The sequence below is a fragment of the Panthera leo genome, chromosome A2 (genome assembly GCF_018350215.1).
Source record: "Panthera leo isolate Ple1 chromosome A2, P.leo_Ple1_pat1.1, whole genome shotgun sequence".
Classification (NCBI taxonomy): Eukaryota; Metazoa; Chordata; class Mammalia; order Carnivora; family Felidae; genus Panthera; species Panthera leo.
The window spans coordinates 148,493,322-148,515,068 of NC_056680.1; the positions used below are offsets into that span (position 1 = coordinate 148,493,322).

A 21,747-nucleotide genomic window follows, 5' to 3' on the forward strand; every position below is an offset into this window, starting at 1 on the left:
ATTAGTTACGTGGATGTAAATGGGACCCCTACAAGAAAAGATCATTTTAGTAGAGTGGAATATTTTTCAATATATAATTGAGCTGTCAAAGGTAAGAAAATAAAAAGAATTCTTTGAAAGACAGTCCAAGCGATTAGAAAATTGCACCAGAAATGGGAAGCCTTAGTTTTGTATTCTAAATTTTGCCAGTGATCATTAATTTGATTAGAGAAATCACTTAGAACTCCCATTTCTTTTTTTTAGATTTATTTATTTTGAGAGAGAGAGTGAGCGAGCGAGCAGAGAGGGGGCGGAGATGCTGTCAGTGCAAAGCCCGACAGGGGGTTGGTTCTCATGAATATGAGAGTGTGACCTGAGCCAAAATTAGTAGCCGGACGCTCAGCTGACTGAGCCACCCAGGTGCCCTGAATTCCCATTTCTAAAAAACAAAGCCAGCTACGTAAAATATTACGGAATATTTTAGAATTTGCTGAGGTTTTTCCCAGTTAGCTTAGACTGTCTTTATGTTAGACTTCAGTACAAATAGAAATTTGGTGGCCAATGGCATTTTTTTCAAGGAAGCAGGAATCCTGTATCATACCAGTTGAAAAATATTTTTAGTTATTTGGAATAATACATTGCTTCTCCATTAGATGCACGTACAAAATAGTAACTTGAGCTACAGAGTGATTATAAAACCTCAAGATATTGAGATATACCATTAATTAAAAATGTTTATCAACCATGGTACAGATTATCTTATTTTTTCCCCTATAGTAATTCAGATAATACTCATTTCTAAAGCATGAAGACTAAAAAAATCCTGAGCAAACAATACAGTTTTTATAAAAAAGAAAAAACTCACTCTATTCACATTTCAGTATCAGGGATGTCTTTCCCCTCCGTTTATCTTTATACAACCTATTTCTGGAATATTTATTTGGTGCTTCCAATAAAGCTTTTAAAAAGCCACCCTGAGTTCTTGCTATAGAGATCATAAAATAAAATTATATTTGCAAATCATTATTCAGAATTCCGACTAATGATGGAGGAAAATGACGATGGTGATGATGAGTCAAACGGGGAAATTGAGCAATTTACTAGTCTGTAAGTGGTGCCTTTATCTCTAATAAAGAGCAGGGTATCATTTGCCAAATGATGTGAGTTGTTAAATTGTAAAAATGGGGGGAAAAATCCTTGTATGTCTGATCCTGGGAAACCGGGAGGGCTTACAAATGGAAAGAGCCTTTAGCATTGGATTTTGCTGTTCTTACATCTTTCTGTTTTTTTAAATTACTTTTTTGTGGTAAAAAAAAACCAAAAACACATAAAATTAGCCATTTTAGCCATTTTAAGTATATGACTTAATGGCCTCGACTACATTCACAGTGTTTCATAACCACCATCACTGCTACCTGTTTCCAAAAGTTTTCATTCCTCCCGAACAGAAAGTCTATTCCCATTAAGCAATGACTTGTCTCCAGCCCCTGGTAACCTCTAATCTGTTTCCATCTCTGTGACTTTGCCGACTCTAGATATTTTCACTGTTCTTCTATTTTTTTGACCTTGTTTCTTGACTAAATTTGTGTTTAACTTATAACTGTCATAAACTAGGGAGACGGGAATGATGAGCAGGACAGCCCCACGGAAACCCCACCAAGAAGCAAGCTTTTCCTTGTCCCCACTCTTCCCCAGCCCCTCTCCAGGGCGAACCACAATGTGGTTCGATTGGAGGCACAGGGTACATGCCCAGACTAGGAGGTTCAGTGAGGGCCCAGAGTATTCCAAGCTGTCATCCTGCTTCTTGGAGGAGAGGGGAAAGTGGCCAGGAGCCTGGTTCACTTCTGGGGATGGACCACCCTGGGTGGCCTTGGAGGTCTGACTTGGTTTGCAGCCTCTGAGTATCAGGTCTCCCCCCAGAGTGAGCGGGGACTAGTTTCTTCAAAGCTGTTCCACACTGGTGTGCCACCTCTGACCAGTGGCCTTTCGGAGCCATGTCCTTGGGACTGGGCTAGGATGTTACAGGGGCCACCGGAATATGGCAGGGCTTCCGTCATAAGTAAGTGCCCGTCCAGCTTCCCGTGCCTCCTGGGTATTGGTAAACTGACATCATTCTTCCTGGAGCTCAGTTTCCTGAAGGGGACTGCCATTAAACAAGGACACTAGCGGGACTTCACCCGGCTCAGATGTCCATCCTCTAGTTTCTACCCCCACAAGCAGCAGTGGCACGTAAGGTGGTGAAAATTTTAAATCCCATTCACTTAAAGATTGTTCTTGCCACTCTCAGCCCTGGATGTAAGGTTTGGTTCTGTGAATGAGCCTCTTTATGTTTATTTATTGAAGCTCATGATTTCGGTTGACTACGGTGCTTCCAAGTTCTAAGTAAGAGGAGTCTAGGCACCTAGTATCCCCAAGGGGAAGGCACGGTGACAGTGCTCCTGGATGTGTCATTTTATTCTTTCCAAGGGCCTATGCGCATCCGAGAAGGAAAAGATATTCTTTGTTCTTTCTAAAGCTGCATGGTTACTTAGTATGTGTTCAGATGCCTTTAGCTAACTTCTTTTTATATTAAAGCAGGAGCTCCCTCTAGCAAGAAGACCCCCTCTGGGGTGCCCGCCCACCTGGTCCCATCCCCAAGGCGCTTGGCAAAACTGCAGGCGGATGGCCAGTTAACCGAGCATCACCCTGGAATGCAGATTCGTGCACAGGCCCCCGAAAATCAGAGCGCGGCTCCCTCCCAGGACCAAGCGCCGCCGACTCAGGAGGGAGCCGCCCACCAAGCGCTCTCTCCCAGCAGCCGCAGTGCCGAGCCTCCCCCGCAGGCCCGAGACTTATCCCCAGACCAGAGGGGAGGGGCTGTTCAACAACCGGATCCTTCTTCACAAATCGTAACTACAAATCTCCCTGAAAATGAGTCTCGGACATCTGAGGTGAAAGCAGGTAACATAGGGCAGGCTTCCATCACTCCTTCCCAAGGGCGCCCTGACCAGGGGCGGCACCCTGAGCCGCCTGCAGCGCACAGAGCTCCGCCAGACCAGGATGAGGAGTCAGGGGAGGCCGAGGGGACCCTCGCTCTCCCTCCGCCATCTGAGGCTCTACAGGAGTCTGACCCAACATCCCTCAGCCCCCAGAGAACCCAGGGTGAGGAAACTGAGTCAGCCAATGTGCCACCCGACGGTGCCCATCATGAGCCTCCGAGAGACCCTTCCCACCCTAACGGGGCCAAAATACCGGGACCACCTCTGGAAGATTCTCGGCAACCTCCAGTGGAGGGATCCCCAAAGGCAGAATTTGTTCGGGTCAGCACTCCTTACCCAGAAGTGCCACATCCTCAGGACTCAACAGATATGGAACAGACCCCGGGCAGGGACAACCCAATGACTTTGCTCCCCAGAAGCCGGCTGGCTCCCACCAGGCTGCCCCAGCCTCGGGTCCTCGCCCCGCTCCAGAGTCGGAGGCCCACACCCAGACTCCTCTCACCCAGCAGGGAGGAAGCTTTCGGAACAGCCTCAGACCAAACCGTGACTCCCTCGTCGAGGCCTCCACTAGCTCAGGAAGGAGACCCCAGTAAACTTCCTCCCATCAGCCCTCCTCATTCCAAACCACCACAAAGTCTGAGTCCCCATCAGGACCACAGTCCTCAGCAAGTCCAGGAAGAAAAGGTCAGGGAGGTGAAACTCCCTCTTATCAGTCCCCCTGTCCAGGAGCATGCACCGCAGCCCGCCCCTGATCCCCCCGAGGAAGAGGGGACTCGGGTGGTTAGGCTCCCGCACATTCCCACCCCCTTCTCCGAACAGCAGCTGCCGCACAACACGGGGGCTCACCGTGATTTGAGGCCTGCAAAGGAAAGGCAGGTCCCCAAAGCAGGCCGCTCCTCCAGCAAGAAGATTTCAGATGTGCAGGCCTTACCCCCAAACCAAGAGCCGGTGCAGCAGACAGGAGCTAGGGAAAAAAAACTCCCTATCCAAAGAGAGACAATTAAAGGACCAGGGCATCCGAAAAAGGTACCTCCTAGAAGCCATCAGATAGCCTTGCAGCCAGAATCCCAGAGTAAGCCGACTCCCCCAAAGGTACCCCATCACCCGAACCCTAGCCCTCCTCAGAGTCCTCAGGGGACCCAGAGAAGAAAAGTCAACGCGCCAGAAATTCCTGAGCCACCCCACGCTGAACCATTGCCTGCGGATCCCCAGTTCCAAGAAGAGAAACAGGGAAAGGTGCATTATTCCAGGGAAGAGGCCCGTGCCAGCCTCCCCCCAGATGACCCGGTTCAGAAGGCAGCTGGGTCCAAAAAAGGGCCATCGTTGAAAAAGAATTCTGAAGGATCATCTCAAGGAAATAAAGCCACCCTCAGTGGCAGGCAACTGCACAGGGGTCCTCTCCGGAGTGCAATGTCCTCTGTAGAGTCAAGACCAGATGATTCTGCTCCCAGGGAGCATCCAGGGAGAAGAGAAGAGGTTCATACGAGGGGAAGATTTCAGAAGAGAGAATCGTCTTTGGACTCCCCAGAGCAGGCCCCCACCCAGCAGCCTGTCAGAGAGACCCAAGCCCATCGAAGGCCCAGTCAGACCAGAGAGAGTTCTGTCCAAAGGGATGGTGCCTCCAGGCGGCAAGCCAAGGAGAAACACACCGAGAAACACGGGGGAGCACCCAAGGACGGAAGCTCTGCCGCAGCCCAGAATCAGGTGTCTGCCGAGGAGCCGGGCAGCCGGAAGGGGAGGCTGCGAGCTCGGGGCAGTCAGAGCAGCAAGGTTTAAGCCATCGCCGGAGCCACTCCGTCTTTAATGTCGCCAGTGTGGCCCCAGGAAGGAAACCTGTGGCCAGGGCTCTGTGAGTCTGTACCCCAGCTTCCCTCTGCAGCCCCCAGTAAGCGTGGGGGTGGGCTCCAGCACCGTCCCAGCCACTGGGTTCTTAGTCTGTGCGTTTCTGTGCCTTTCCTGTGGCTTGCCGTTGTAGTCCGGAAGGGCAGCCCCTAGAGTGGGATCCACCGGCCAGTCGTGTCCCTGTGCCAGCTGGAGAGCTGGTCCTGAAGGTTAGGGTCAGCGGGGAGCCCTTGTGTCTACACTCGTATGAACTCCAATATGCGTGCCGACTCTGGCTGAAGCAATGTCGTGTGGCCGTTACGTTTTGTGTTACTCATTAGGAAACTTCACTTCTAGACGAGAACATTCTCGCATGCCGCTTGCATATTCGAGGGGTCCGGGAGCTCTGAGAAAGGGAACCTTCGCAGTTTCTGGGTCTTTGTCACTTCCGCAAAGATTCCAAACCCACAGTTAACTTGTGAGCGTCTTCGAAAGGGCAGCGGGGCAAGTTCTTTACGCATATGACACCGTGATTGATGAGAGCTTCAGATTTGCTTGGCTTGTGTTACCTGAAACTTACTTTTGCTTGAAATGTATTTCAAAATGAATACCTTCCTTCTCTCCCTGAACAGGAACCTCATGTAAATTAGCCCCTGCCTTCATTATGCCAAACCACCCGGTTGAATCAGTTTAAAGGGTTCCTGGGGAGAAGATTCAGGGGAATCCCTTTTTCTTTAAGGACTCATACCATCAGCAAGGGACAGGAATCCAGCCTGAGCCAGCTTACAGGAAGCTACTGGAAGGGAGTGGAAAATCTCCTACCAGCAGACCGTGGGGAGAACGGAGGTGCACCAGAGCCTCCGAGTGGGGACAAGTTCTCGAAAAACCCGGACTCCTGTCATCTCCGGTATTTTCTGTCGCCGACTGGACTCTCGTCATTTCTCATTTCTGTTTCATGGCTGGGAACATAGCTGCCAATACCTTTCAAATTTTACATCTGGTTTTACATCTGGCAGCTCCCACTACTAGAAAAGGATTGATTTACATGTTCCTTAATCCTGAAATTTAAAAAAAAATTCGGCGAAAGACAGATGGGCCTGGCTTGAATTAAATGAAATGTTCTTAAATTAATCTACTCTGGCCAGAGACAGGGTCACATACATGTAACCATCAGGCACTCCCGCCCCCTGTCAGGTATACGGAGACTACATTCCCAGAAGACGGTAATTGCGACCAAAGCAGCCAACCCAAGGTTTAGCTCCTAAAAAGTTGCAAAGATATTTAATGAGTGCTTACTATGTGTGTAGCAGCATCCTAAACTGTGTTTGGCATCCTGTATTTAGAAAATACAAAAATTTGAGGACTAAATGCCTGTAGAAATGGTTCTTACCATATACACAAGGTATGTGTCCACACTGTTGTATGCACGCCAAATATTATTTCAAGTCCAGGAGAGGACATTGATATTTTTAAAATCCAGGATGCAGAAATCCTCTTGGAAAAGCCTCTGTTATACCAATAATTACCGTTTGATTTATCTGGTTTGTCAAAGATGACAGTAATAAGGAATTTTTTTTAACATGTCATAACTTTTATTTAGTTCAGTTATCCAAAACGTTGATTGAGCATCTACTATGTGCCAGACACTATGATAGTTGCTAGACATAGTGGGATGATAAGGACACTTCAAGGAGCTCTTTTGTCAAAGGAGACCTAAGAGGGTCGATTACAACACCATGTGATCAGGACACTAGGAGGCTTCGCAGCATGCTGGGCTAGGTTTAGGGTCCAATAGACAGGCAAATCCATTTATTAACTTTTCCAGAATGTCATAAGGTTATCAAGAAAGGACACTGGATTCAGCCTGGGACGTGAGAATTGGATCAGAAAACACTTCCAAGAGGAGGTCCTCTTTCAGCTAAGTCATCAAGGTTGCAAAATTAGACTGATGGGACAGAGTGATGGTTTCTTAGAAGAGGGAACAGCGTGTGCTTAAGCATGGTGGTAAGAGCAGGCACAACGTTTCTTATAAGGACCTGGATGTCAGGAGAGCGGTAGGTATTGGTAGATCCAAAGGGCATTTTGCTCTATGCTAACGAGCTTGGAAACTTGATCTTCTAACGAGGGGGAACCATTGAATAGTTAAATTTTTATCTTAGAGGCATGTGTCTAGACTTGGTATAGAGGATAAATTTAAGGTAGTCAATACAGAGGGTAGGAAGCACGGCTGGGAAGCTATCGCAATAGTCCTAACAGGGTGGTAAGGGCCTGAAATAAGGCACTGTGGCAGGAATGGACAGATTGAGGAAGTATTTGGATTGGACCCAGGAGGAGGACAGATGGTAAAAGGGAGGTAGAAAAAAGGATAATTACCCCTTTTTTAACGAGCTGTGAGTGGGGCATTTCAGAGACACCCACCGATACCTCACTTAGGTGAGAACTTGAGAAAAATACTAGGTTTCCTCCCTGGGCAACTGGTTCTGAGGCTCCTTAAACATTTGGGGTTGCATTTTTTTTTCTTATTTTTTTTTAATCTTTATTTATTTTTGAGAGAGAGACAGAGTGTGAGCAGGGGAGGAGCAGAGAGAGAGGGAGACACAGAATCGGAAGCAGGCTCCAGGCTCCGAGCTGTCAGCACAGAGCCCGACACAGGGCTCCAACTCACGAATCGTGAGATCATAATCTGAGCTGAAGTCGGACGTTCAACCGACTGAGCCACCCAGGCACCCCTGGGATTGCATTTTTATTAGTGTTCTAAAGGGAAATGAGAAGCCAAGTTTCCCTTTGTTTGACTTACAGGAAGCCCTAGCTCCCTTCGCGGGGTTCATGATGGTTTAAGTTCTGTGTTTTGTTAGTATATAAAAGTGTCCCCAGTTCAGTGCAGCTGGGCAGCATTGCGTTTGTAGTCCGAGGAAGGGAGTCAAAAAGATCATCAACTCCTCCATGGTGAGCGTTTTTTACTGCGTGTATTGACTTTCTCAGTGTATTGGAAAACTCTGGTTTTTAGTTGTCTAAGAACTGTCATGTTCCGTCTACATTTACAGAGCTCGTATCACATCTATTTGCTATATTCCTCGGCAAAATGATCTCTATGGGAAAACAAAAGCCTCGCAAGCATTAGTCACTATTAGCTAATACAATCTTTAGCTTTTTCAGGGAAGTCTGGCACCTAGTATTCAGATCAACAGAGATAATAGTTCTATTGGGCATAAGAACCGTCTGCGAATATGTAAGGAACTAAATCTTAAGTTATTTTCAAGCCTCAAAAGAGAATTGGGCAAAGGGTATGATTGGGTAGTTCCGAAAAGAGGAAAGAAAAATGGCCAAAATATATGTCAAAAAGTATATAACTTCCACTCCTTCTAGAAGTTAAAACAAAATTTTGGGGGAATACCAAACTGGCAAAGATGGAAAGCAAATTAATGCCTGTTCTTGTTGAAGTACAGGGTAAACACACTTTCCATATCATCACGGAGAAAGTAAATGGGTGCAGCTTTTAGGGGGGCCGTTTTACAATATCTGTCAGAGCCTTTAATTTTTTTTAATGTTTATTTTTGAGAGAGAGAGAGACAGACAGCGTGTGAATGGGGGATGGGTAGAGAGAGGGAGACACAGAATCTGAAGCAGGCTGCAGGCTCTGAGCTGTCAGCACAGAGCCTGATGCGGGGCCCAAACTTGCAAACTATGAGATCATGACCTGAGCCAAAGTCGGGACACAACCAATTGAGCCACCCCGGCGCCCCTCAGAGCCTTTAAATTTTGACTGTCTTTAACTTCGTAATTCTAATCTAAGACTTACCATGGGGAAGAAATTGATGTAGAAGCATTGTTAATGTCTTTATAATGAGATCTGGAAATAGTCTTTATACTAAAATCTGGAAATAGTCTAGTCATTTGAGATTTGTAAAAATAAGTTATGGGGAAAAGTTCTGGAATAGCCTTATGCGAGGATGCTCTTTGCCATCATAATCATGTTGTAGAAGAATATAGAGAAGAGTTCAATATTTGTTCCAAGATTACGGAGAAAGCAGGTTAAGGAGGTATAGCCAGTATGGTTCCAGTTGTTAGCTCTTGGATTGTTGTTGTTGTTGTTGTTGTTGTTGGATTAGTGGTCATCTTTATTTTCTCCTTTATGCTGTTTACTATTTTCTAAATTGTCTATGAACCTGTGTTTATTTGGAAAAGGTTATATAGAATTAAATTCACACATGTGAAAATCTGTCGTGTGAAAGAGCAACCTTATGTTCTACTTCAATCTGGCGTAATGAGGAACTTTCTAGAAGTTAGAAGTCATGCGCAAAGGAACAAACAGGCTTTCTCTAGAACTTACAGGCTCTGTGCTGGGAATTGTACAGGAAGCCTCCGTATGTTGGTTGATTAGTTGCACTGGATAAAATCTAAGGTTCCCTTTTTGATATGATCCATTTACTACAACTGGCTCTTCTGGCTGGCTCTGAAGAACCCAGCAGTCTCTCTTATTGAATACGGGGCTTACTACTAGGAAATCACACACAGTTAGTACTCATTAGAACAGTGGCTTTCAAACTTTCAGATCCAAAATCCATAACCGGGAATAGATTTTACAACATCATGACCTACACGCAGACGCACGTAGGAGACAGAAGTATAAAACATCCTCACTACAGTGATACACCCTGATATTTTCTGTTCTCCTCAGTCTTCACTTTTCAAACTGCTGGTCATATGTAACCTACTAAATAGATTCTATATTCAGGCTGCAACCTGCACTTTGAAAACCCTGAGGTCTCTGGAGCTCTGCTCCGCTGCTGTTCCTGGAGGCTGTTGACCAGATGCTTCCCCGTGAAGTGGGATGGGTTGACGTGATTTCTGCGGAATTCTCTCTGGGACAATAGCAAGTATCCAGTGTATTGGCAGTTTTGGTCTTTGTCAGTAGTAGGCCCCAGAGAAAATGTATCCAAACTTCACGTGCAAAAAAATAAATTCTTAGGTAAAGTTTAAAAAAAAAAAAAAAAAAAAACCTCCAAAAAAATCTCGATCAATAGTGTTTTCTGCACTAAGTACTTAGTTGACTCCCTTTCCTTTTGCTCCATGACTTTTTGCTCCCTGAAATCACCTTGTTAACATAAAAGATGCCCCAAATTCCACTTTAGATAATTGCACTATTTATATACTACCTAGCACAATGTGTTCATAAATGAATTTAATTAATAGCTTAGTTCAATGTGAAAGACATAATTCTGGAAATCACTTTTCTTTATTGACCAGACATTCAGAAAAGAGGAGAAAAGCCTAACCATTTCTTTGTGTTGATGATAGATCAATGATGTCAGACCACCAAATCTGGTTTTGAGAGTGCAGGAAAGATAAGCAAAAGCTGGAGGCCTTTTTTTTTTTTAAGTTTGTAACCTTAGGAATTCATAAATTGACACTAGCAGTCAATCGTTGGAAATTCCAGCACTAATACAATCTAGCGTTGTGACCTTGGGCAAGTTACAAAGTTCTCACGTAGGGACAGTAACACTACCTACCTCAAGATTATTGTGGGGATTGAATGAGTTCATATATTGAAAACCAACGTCTGGCACATAGTAAGAGCACAGCCTTAGTATGAGTGTCAGTGTTAACATGGAAGCAGGAAGAACATTTTAAATAGCATTTTATCATGAATTGGATTTAACAACACTGGTCAAAGTAGGCAGAAATATTTGGCAAAAAGGATGGTCTTCTCTGAAAATCCTTTAAAAAAAAAAAAACTTTAAACAACCTTGATCGAATTAAGGAGCTTAAACAGAATTAGAATAATATTGAGAAGAAGCAAAATGTAACTGAGATCAAGAGATTCATGGGCGTTAACACGCAGCTTGGAGAAGTGAGTTTAGGGAAACACCAGTTCTGAGCTTATTATGAAATTTACTTGTGATACACACATGAAACACTTTTCATAGCTCCTGGCCCATCGTACATGCTCAATAAATGGTTTTTTTTCGTATCAGATATGAACTTTAAAAAAAAAAACTTTATTGTCAAATTAGCTTCCATACAACACCCACTGCTAATAAATGTTATCTATTATCTTTACTATTGTTATTTCCTTATTGGTAAAATCAAAGCCATTTATATTGTTTCAGTCTGGTTAGACAGTAAATGCTGTCACGTTATTTGACTCAGAAATGGACTACCAGACTGTAGGCGTTTTGTTTGCCTTTTGTAGTGGGTTGAGACAAAGACTGACTTCTACAAGCTACTGCATCCAAAGACCTTCAGTTTCCATGGACAAAGAAAAGTAAAGTGAAGAAACCCCTCCCCCCCAAAAAAAAGTCTTTCCTAGAGGAATTGACCAATGAAGTAACATCTTTGAAAGAGTTGTTCTTCAAGGATGAGCCTTCAGGAAGTACCTCACACTTAACAGGAGCTGGAGCGTGGAGTTGGGTGGAAGTCCCATCATCAGCCTCCTCATCAAACATCGTACTTAAAGGAGAAGAAGTCTTTCGTGTGTATTCAAGCTCCCTGAAGGTTTCTTTCCTATTTCCTGATTCTCCTTCCTCTTGCCCAAACGCTATACACATGCAGATCTTATGTATCATGTTTCCACTCTTGAAACTTACCACAATAAACTCATCCAATAAAAACAAAAACAAAAAAAACCCCTGGGGCACCTGGGTGGCTCAGTCGGTTGAGCACCCGACTTCAGCTCAGGTCATGATCTTGCTGTCCGTGGGTTCAAGCCCCGCGTCAGGCTCTGTGCTGACAGCTCGGAGCCTGGAGCCTGTTTCGGATTCTGTGTCTCCCTCTCCCTCCCCCTCCCCCACTTATGCTCTGTCTGTCTCTCGCTCTCTGTCAAAAATAAGTAAACATTAAAAAAACTAAAAAAAAACAACCCTGAAATTCAGGGTACTATTGTCCTATGTTTTATTTTAACTTTATTTACTTACCTTTAAGTAAGCTCTACACCCAACGTGGAGCTCAAAACCTTGAGATCAAGAGTTCCATGCTCTTCCCACTGAGCCAGCCAGGCACCCCAGTTTTATGTTCTAATCAGGACATTCTAAATACAGGATGCAAGTACTGAGTCCATTAGTTCAGCTGTACTGAGGAGGTTTGAAAGTGTGAAGTTCAATGTAAGGAAACGTTTTATTTTTTTCCTCGTTCTCTCTGGGTGAGAATACACATTCACCTACTTTGCTTTGTCCTGATACAGAAGCCGTTCCCTGTTTAAGTCACTGATTATTCCTTTGATTGGAAACTGAAGAAAAGAGCACTTGACTGTTAGAATATCTTAATAAGTGTATTCATTTTACATGAACATTATTACTCTACTTCCTTAGACTGGGGTGGTAGCTTCCTACTATAAAACCTTATTTTGCTATGGAAAATTATTATGGGTACCGTGTGAAATGACTTTCTTTTGGTTGCTTTTATTCCTTTCTTGGAAGCACAGATAGACAAGACTTTCAAGATTTAATTCTGTCCTAGAAAAATAGCTTTTTTCAGAACATTTACTTTTGTGATAATACTTCCTAATGAACTGAGATTTTCTTTAATTTTCCACTACAAATTATGTAACTGTCTCATTAAAAATAAATAAATACTGTATCACAGGTTATTTTGCTTTAATTTGGTTTTGGCCTTTTTTATGGTTACATATTTAAGTATTGAGACTCTGTTACAGTGATTTTACAAGTATTTATGTATGTGTATGTATTTAATCATGGTAGGAGTATATTATTCTTGTTAAAAAAAACCCTCACTGTTACTAAATAAACATTTTTTTAAAACCCATTTGAGTGGGGGGAAAAGATGAATGATACTGAAATCTGGCTGAGAACTTTTGTTTGAAAACTAAAGCCTATCAGGGCACCTGGGTGGCTCAGTCGGTTAAGCATCCGACTTCGGCTCAGGTCATGATCTCACGGTTCGTGAGTTCGAGCCCCGCGTCAGGCTCTGTGCTGTCAGCTCAGAGCCTGGAGCCTGTTTCAGATTCTGTGTCTCCCTCTCTCTCTGCCCCTCCCCTGTTCATGCTCTGTCTCTGTCTCAAAAATAAATAAACATTAAAAACAATTTTTTTAGAAAGAAAAAGCCTATTTCCAAGACATACATTTCTTTTTTTTTTTTAATTTTTTTTATGTTTATTTATTTTTGAGAGAGAGGGAGAGACAGAGTATGAGCAGGGGAGGAGCAGAGAGAGAGGGAGACAAAGAATCTGAAGCAGGCTCCAGGCTCTGAGCTGTCAGCACAGAGCCCAACACGGGGCTCGAACCCACAAACCACGAGATCATGACCTGAGCCGAAGTCAGATGCTCAGCCAACTGAGCCACCCAGGCGCCCCTCCAAGACATGCATTTCTAATTGTTTCCAAAAGGAGACAAATTCTAGTGTTGATTCATTTTTTCCCCAAGGTCTCGTTTAAATGTTAAAACCTTGGGGCGCCTGGGTGGCTCAGTCGGTTAAGCGGCCGACTTCAGCTCAGGTCACGATCTCGCAGTCTGTGAGTTCGAGCCCCGCGTCGGGCTCTGGGCTGATGGCTCAGAGCCTGGAGCCTGCTTCGGATTCTGTGTCTCCCTCTCTCTCTGCCCCTCCCCCGTTCATGCTCTGTCTCTGTCTCAAAAATAAAATAAAACGTTAAAAAAAATTTTAAAAAAATGTTAAAACCTTTATAATTTAAAGTGTTTAGTCTCATATTTTTGAACAGGAAAAGGATTTAGTTGTTTTGCTCTATAAGTAATCTTATGAATGTAGAAAAATTGGCCATTAAAATAGGGATTTTTGTTTCTCAAAATATTCACTGTCTGATCCCCACATTCTAATTTTATTACTCTTGACATGGCTCTGTGCCAGTAATGTCAGATCATCAACATTTTTAATTTTCTCTTTTATGCAGTAAAAGCCCTTGTTTAGTCTATGTGATGATATGATACTAAATATATACTCAAAATGCTTTATTCTGAGGTACATGGCTCGCATCGCATTTGTTATTCAGGTTGGATTCTATGCTTCTTTTAAAATTTATGCAAATTATTTTAATTCACTTGACTGCAAAGGGATAGAAGTCTAAATACAAGGTCTAAGCCACTTAGAATTAATTTGAGATGTACTTCTGGTTGTTCCGGGTAATTCATTTATATTTTCCTGCATTTAATAATGATACTAATCCATAAAATAACTTTAAAATCTGTCATGCATCATTGAATTCAGTTGTGCTTCATTGTAGGTGTTAAAATTAACCTTTATACTGAAGAACTTGGTTGTTTTTATGGACTGTATATATAGATTTAATGTTGCCTCAAGGTTGTCTTTAATTTAGATACTTTGAGGAAGATTATGTTAAGAAGAGTTGTTGCAAGGTGTTAGGACGTTGGTAATATACACAGATATTAAATTGAGAAGCAGGATCTCTTAAGACATTAGAAACTCCTTTAAGAACTGTATGGAACTCTTCATTATGGGAGTTCCAAGTCATTAAAGTGGTGGCATTACAATGTAGTTTAATAGTAATGTAAACACATTATCGTTACCCCAAATGTTTGATTATTGAGAAACCATAAAGCCATTATATTGTTGGAATTGTAGCTACATTGTATCATCAGATTGAACTTAACTTGTTCGCACACCATAATACAGATTGCTTCCGTCTCAGAAAGGTAGAAAAAGGAACCCTGACACTAATACTGTATTTTGAGCAAGTGCCTGTGTGTATGTTGTGTGTATGTGTGTGTACACACTCTCGCACACACATACACACACACATACATACATACATACATATGGTAATTTTGTGGAAATTATCTCAATGAATATAGCTTCTATTTCATTTTTGTCTTAACTTTTCTCAAATTCATCTGGTCTTTTCCACAATGCTCTCTGTTCTTAGGGTCCCATCAGGGAACAAGCTCACTCACTCGCTCTCTCTTTCTCTCTCTCTGGCTCTGGCTCTCTTTCTTTTAAATGAACACAGGATCCAACCTCTCCACCCCACTTTCTCCCTCTTGCTTCAGCCATGTCGATTTTTTTTTACTGTTATTCAATTATGTTAAACACGCTTTTGGGTCCTTATACAAAGCACCTCTTTCTATGTGAGATGGTTTTGCCTCAGCTACCTGAATGCTTTTCCTGTGATTTTAGATCGCTGTCCAGATGTCGCTCCTCTAGAGAGGACTTCTGTGACCATCGTGCCATCTCTCACTCTGTCCCCTTATCTGGCTTCCCATTGCTTCGTTGCACTTCTTACCACCTGACGTTATCTGAATGTGTTATTTGTGTCCAATATTAGAATGTAATTCCCACAGGTCAGGACCTTCTGTCTACTGTTATATCCCCAGCCTCCAGAGCACTGTCTGGCACATGCTCGACAAATATGGATCGAATCGCTTTTCCATCATGAAGATTTAACAAAGAAGACAAATCCTTCTGGTGTAGACTTGCTCATTCATTGCACCTCCTGAGTCTCTCTCACTCTAGGCAGGTGCTGGGGTGTGGACCTTGAGCGTCCCCTACGTGATTACTTGCACTCATCTGCAACAGCTTTTTCCTTATTTTATTTGCACACGATAGCCACACAATTTGGTAGGAGTTCGAGTTCAGATTCCATACCAGCATGCAACACAGGATCAGAGGCCTGATTTCCCCCAGGTGTTTCCACCCTCGGTCCAGGTGACACTGGTCCAGGTGAGACTCTGTCCAAGCACAGTCCCTGGGTCTGTGGGCCGAAACTTCCAGATGCCCCCTTTCCAGCTCCCCCCCTTATCAAAGAGCCCAGGTCTTCTGCATCAAGAACACGGACTGGCCTCCCTCAGTCCCCGAAGCACTCCGACTTCTTGGCATTGATTCCCACTCTTCTGACTTGGGACTTTTACTTCCAGCACGAGGAAATTTTTCTTTCTTGGCTTCTCAGCTTCGCTATGTGTACAAAACAAGTCTCTTGTTACACATCATCTAGTGTTTTGTTGTCTTTGGGTGAGGAGAACTTCCCACGTCTGCTCAGAGCAGACGGTGGACGTGTGGAAATCATTTATTTTAGGATTTAAAAAAAAATTAATGCTTTTTCTTTTTTTTTTTTTTTTTAAGTTTATCTATTTTGAAAGAGAGCAGGCCCGAACTAGCATGAGTGGGGGAGGGGCAAAGAGGAAGGGAGAGAGAGAATCCCAAGCAGGCTCTGAGCTGTCAGCACAGAGCCCAACACGAGGCTCAATCTCAGGAACTGTGGGGTCATGACCTGAGCCAAAACCAAGAGTCGAGACGCTTCACCAACTGGGCCACCCAGGTGCCCCTATTTTAGCATTTTTAAGGCAATATTCCTGAAAGTTTTAATGTTTGTATATATCCAAAGGCACTTACACTAGGGCTCTCTATAGATGAATGGTAATAAAATTTTAGCTTTATATTCTAGGTCGCTGGACATTCTAATGTTGTAAAGGAAACTTTCAGCATTATTTATGAGTAAATTCTGTAAAGTGGTGACCCCATCAGTATCCATTGCATTCTTTTTTTTGAGTTTCTTTTCAGCATTGCATGCTTTATTTTCTTCTAGCCTTTTAGAAGAATTTTGTTGAATGGAAAGTAATTATCAGTGTGACTTCTCAGTTACATATCTGGAAGGTATTGTATGAGCCAAGGTTTACTTCAATGCCCTTTATATGCCTGCATTGATGAGTACTAAGTATACTCCCGGGCACGTCTACTAGGTGCTGTGGCCTGACTTTATTATATTCAGTGATAACTATTACCTTGTTTTCTAAGACATTTCTGTAATTATCTCACTTTTCAGGTTGAAATGCACAGACTTTCAATATTCAGTTTTGCTGTGTTTTAGACCCATCCAGAGATAAGGCATTTCTCTTCCTTCAGAAAGTTCCCTTATCTTACTTCATGCCTTTGATTTTTAAACTTTGCTTCTTTCTCTCCCAGATGTGGAGACACCCCAGCTGAAATCTGAAGAGGCTTCTAGCAAGCTCACTGCCACCAGTTTGTGTGATTTCCTGGATGCTACAGACAGAAACTACTTTGTGAAACTGTGGGCCAAACTTTCAGCCAAAAAAACCCCAGTGGTAAGGAGGGGTGGAGGGGTGGAGGGGTGGAGGGGTGGAGGGGGCTGGGCCCCTACTGAACACTGCACGGGTCGGGCCCGGAGGAGATTTGGCATTTTGAGACCAACTTTCGCCAAAGTTCTTCTCTGGTGTCAGCTGAAGACAAATTTTTGGCCTCTTTCTACACTTGTGAGAATAGACGTGGGCTCCACAAAGGGCATCCAGTGTGGCTTTGGTGACTACCTTTCCCCAGCTTCCCAGGCAAAACTCAGCTCTCCTAGTTACAAGAATAGAAAAAGCGCTGCAACAGAATAAACGCGGTAAAATACGCATTTCGGGAGAAAATTCGCTTTCTTGTTGGGGTAAGTTTCTGAGTGTTGTCGTGCCAAGCCTTCAGAGCGAGCCCGCTCAGAGGCCATGGTGTAGAAGTTGGCAGCACACAAGCCCGTCATGTGACTCTGCCCCAGTTCAGTTCTTTGACAACTCAGAAAAATCAGTGTGTGCGGGAGTATGGAGTGCATTGTTGGCTCTGCATGGAAATTAGGTTGTGCTCATTTTCCACCTAAGTTTCATAGGACAGTCTGGGAATCTGAAGAGGCCTAGATCATGGCCACTGCCGTCATCACCGATTCCACAGGACTTGGCTTTTGGTTGTCAGGTCCTAGTTTGTTTTTCCTTAAGGCTAAAATGTTCTTCCTCTTCCTCTTTTTAGTGTTTGCTTATTTACTTTTGAGAGAGAGACAGAGACAGAGACAGAGACAGAGACAGAGAATCCCAAGCAGGCTGTATGTAGCACAGAGCCCGACACAGGGCTCGATCTCACAAACCGTGAGATCATGACCTGAGCCAAAATCAAGAGTCAGAGTCTCAGCTGACTGAGCCACCCAAGTGCCCCAAGGCTAGGCTGTTCTAAGCAAATAATTATATCATGTTCTAAAGTCAGAGCCGCGGGCAGGTCAAGAGAATCAGACTGGTTACTTCAGACGAAAAGTCTCGGGCTGCAGTGTATACAGGCGTAGCTCTGCAGCCTACTTGGATTAAGTCATAAAATGACAGTGTCGTGGTACAAGACACAGATATCCATTCAAGTCAGCTTCAGTAAGAGGTAGTTCCATATAAAAAACATGAACGAGTGGATTCACAGTGCGTCAGGAGCACGGATGAGGTATAGACCTCACAGGAACCGACCAGCGCTAGGATTAGAAAGTGAGGCGCTGGGGTTCCTCCGCCTTCCAGAGGCATCAAGTTCCTGTCATCTCTGCCCCTATTTCTCTCTCCTGTTGTCTTCTCTCTCCTGGCCAGCCTCCTCCACTCACTCGGGCTTCCCTCGCACATAACATGAACTCATTCTCACGCACACCAGCCCTGACTCTCCATGGCCTCTTGGCTGTGTGCTCACAATTCCTGGCCACTTCTCTCTGTCTCTTGAATTCATATTGTAGCAGGCAAGAGAACCTGACTGTCCAGTCACCTGGGGCAGGGCAAAAGGCACAGGTATGGATGAGGGCTTCTTAAAAGGCACAGAGGGGGGGCGCCTGGGTGGCTCAGTCAGTTAAGCGTCCGACTTCGACTCAGGTCACGATCTCGCGGTCCGTGAGTTCGAGCCCCGCGTCGGCCTCTGGGCTGATGGCTCAGAGCCTGGAGCCTGCTTCGGATTCTGTGCCTCCTTCTCTCTCTGCCCCTCCCCCGTTCATGCTCTGTCTCTCTCTGTCTCAAAAATAAATAAACGTTAAAAAAAAAAAAGGCACAGAGGGTGGGTGCACTCCAAACATTTATAAATAATAGGAATTCGTTGGGGCGCCTGGGTCGCTCAGTCGGTTAAGCATCCGACTTTGGCTCAGGTCGTGATCTTGCAGTTCATGAGTTGGAGCCCCGCGTCAGGCTCTGTGCTGACAGCTTGGAGCCTGGAGCCTGCTTCAGATTCTGTGTCTGCTTCTTTCTCTGCCCCCCACTTGTGCTCTGTCTCTCAAAAATAAATAAGTTAAAAAAAAAAAAAAAGGAATTCGTGTCATGAGACTTAAGTGCAGGAAACATCATATTTATCCAAAATAGATTAGATCTGGAAACGTTCCCATTCACCAGGGTCTGTGGGAAGTCAAATATCAGTCATTAGCAGCTGGGATCACTCCCATTCTTTGGATCAAGTTCAAGGATCTTGAGGTTTACCCCATCCTGGAAAACTGGGGAAGAGGAGTTACCTCCTCTCTCTCCACGAGGAGCCTACCAGCCTCGATCCTTCCATCCTGGGAAATCCAGCTCTTTTCAGCTCAGTCTACCCCTTTCTCTCTGCCCTTGTTATCCTGTCCTTGGATAGTATGATTTTATGCTTGTCGTGGCTTAGATTTTCTTTTTTTTTCTTTTCTTTTCTTTAATGTTTATTTTTGAGAGAGAGAGAGCTCAAGCAGGGGAGGGGGCAGAGAGAGAGGGAGACACAGAATCTGAAGCAGGCTCCAGGCTCTGAGCTGTCAGCACAGAGCCCGACGCGGGGCTTGAACCCACCATCCGCAAGATCATGACCTGAACCAAAGTTGGACGCCCAACCAACTGAGCCACCCAGGCGCCCCTGGGGCTTAGATTTTCAAATGTATGTTCTCCTTTGTGTCCCCAGGACATGGCGTATCCATAGTGTAAACTCTAGAACACAAATCCTTGGCCGTACTTACTCCTTCACGATGGGGCCATGTCCTGGCAGCGTCACCGACCGGCTCGCATCCCAGTTCTGCTGTCCTGCCATAACAACCTCACACACACGGAGGAGAAACTCACACCTCTCTGCCAGTTAGTGGGTATTCATGATTTATTTCAACACGACCAGTCTGAATTTTACCTGTTAGAAAACTTTCAGGCTTCATTAAAGATAGCTTTTGTCTGGTCAGGGGCACTCAGGTATTTAGGAGTGAGAAGAGAGGATAAGAAGAACAGAGGGGGGGAATCCCCCCCCCCCCACTATGTGTTCTTAGCTATAATTCCTGGCCAACATGTCAGTATGAAATTAATGAACAGTATGGAGAAACTGGAGAGGGAAGGATATGATAAAAAGGCAATGCGAGGGTAGAAGGGGCCACCTTGGTGGTGGTACATGGAGAAGGGGTGCAGGTGTTACCTACCACTTGTGGTCAAAAGGAGCCTCGTGAACTTTTAGTCAGGTCGTTCCTTACTTGCAGTCACCTCCCTGAGAAACCATTCAGCCCTGTAATCTAGAGCATCCGTGGTCTGGTCTGGAACATGTATGGTGTTAGAGGGTTGGCAGTGACCCATCCAGGATGGTAACATCGCTCAAACCCCTTGCAGCCTGGAGGTTCTGGTATCTTTTCCGTGGGAGCTGGTAGAGATACAATGTAACAATGGCTTCACAAAGAAGCAAATCACATCCCCCCACAGCCAACAGCTACATTCTTCAGAAATACACACAAAATACTAGCAAAATACTAAACTACGCTGTCATATATATGGGGCGAATGTGCTTAAAGTTATTTTTAGTGCCTTATTTTCTTTTAAAGCTTATGAATTCAATACTATTTTTAAATTGTAAGCATTTATCAGATTTTAGGTTATTAACCTTCTGCACGGCTGTTAACAATGCAAAAGGAGCAACATGACAGCAGAAGCCTATAGAGATGTTACCATGTTATGTTAGAGAACATAAATAGCCCCGACACACATTTGTAATTTGGAAAGGGCTTTCATGTAAATGATCTCCCATACCTTTCACTGTAACCTTTTGGAGAAGATGTTGTTTTTCCTCATTTTACTTTCCCAACATAAATTTCCATGTATTTCTGAAGCCTTTTTTAGTGGATTGAAGAAAGTAATTGCAACTTCCTGTCAAAAACCTGTATCGTAAATTGTTCAAAAAAAAAAAAGTAGAAATTTTTGGCTTTTTTGGTGTCTCTTAACTGTAGATATAATGTGTTCATATTCGCCTTTAGAAACTGTCAAGGGAGCCATTTGACAGTAATGGATAGGTGGAAATTTCCTTTTTGGGTCCTGTTTCTCTGAAGCTCCTTCCCTCTCATGTTGAAGACCGTGGTCTTCCTCTGTGCTCATAGCCACCCAAACTCTCCGTGCACACGACGCCTTTCTGTCTCATCCCTGTATTCAAGTACTCCACCTTTTCTTGAGCACGGTTTCTAACTGCAAGGTGTGATTACAAAATTTAAGGTGGATTATCTATGTTAATGTGAAAGACAAAGCAATAATATTGCTAGAAGATAATGTAAGAAGATATTTATGACTTTGAGGCAGGTGTAGATTCCTTAAACGTAATACTAATTACGAAGGAAGAGTTTAAACGTTTAAAATGTTGAGGAGCATTAAAATTAGAAACTTTTGTTAATTAAAAAAAAAAACAGTATTAAAGAGAAAAAAAGACAAACGACACAGAGGGAGATGATATTTGCAATAACCAAAACTGGCCAAAGGCTTTTATTTAGAATATATAAAGAACTTTTATAAACTATTAAGAAAAAATGGCTCAGGGAAGAATCTCTTCACAAAGGAGAGTATCTAGATGGCCAATAATCAGGTGAAGAGATAGGCAACCTCATTATCAGGAAATGCAAATTATAGCCACAGTGAGATACCATTATGCATAAACCAGAAGTGCTGAAATTATGAGCTGACTGTTGAGATGTGGAGCAGTGGAAATTCTTGTAAGACAACTGACAGAAGGTTCACTTTGTACGCTTTAGCGAATAGGTGGGCATTTGTACCCTACGCCTCAGCAGTGGTATTCCAAAAGAAATGTGCGGCTACGGGCACCGGAAGATGTGTGCAAGAATGTTTATGGTACCCTTGTGCATAGCAGTTTCCAAACTGGAAGCTCAAGTGTCCGTTAGCAGTAGATTGGCCAAATAAAATTTTGAATATTCATAGAGTGAAATATGTGCAGTAATGAAAGTGATCCAACTTGGCTCCATGGATGTATCTTGCTAACATGCTGTTGAGCCAAAGAATCATTGACTCTA

The 21,747-nt window shown here is 43.8% G+C and overlaps 1 protein-coding gene across 3 annotated transcripts in view; it reads left to right on the forward strand.

Moving 5' to 3' along the window:
* Window positions 1-21,747, forward strand: part of LRGUK (leucine rich repeats and guanylate kinase domain containing) — a 108,754-nt gene that overhangs the window by 66,831 nt on the left and 20,176 nt on the right. For all 3 annotated transcript variants that reach the window (XM_042925169.1, XM_042925164.1, XM_042925177.1), the window contains one exon: window positions 16,662-16,801. In XM_042925169.1, the coding sequence (XP_042781103.1) occupies window positions 16,662-16,801 (140 nt within the window). The remainder of the gene's footprint in view (window positions 1-16,661; window positions 16,802-21,747) is intronic.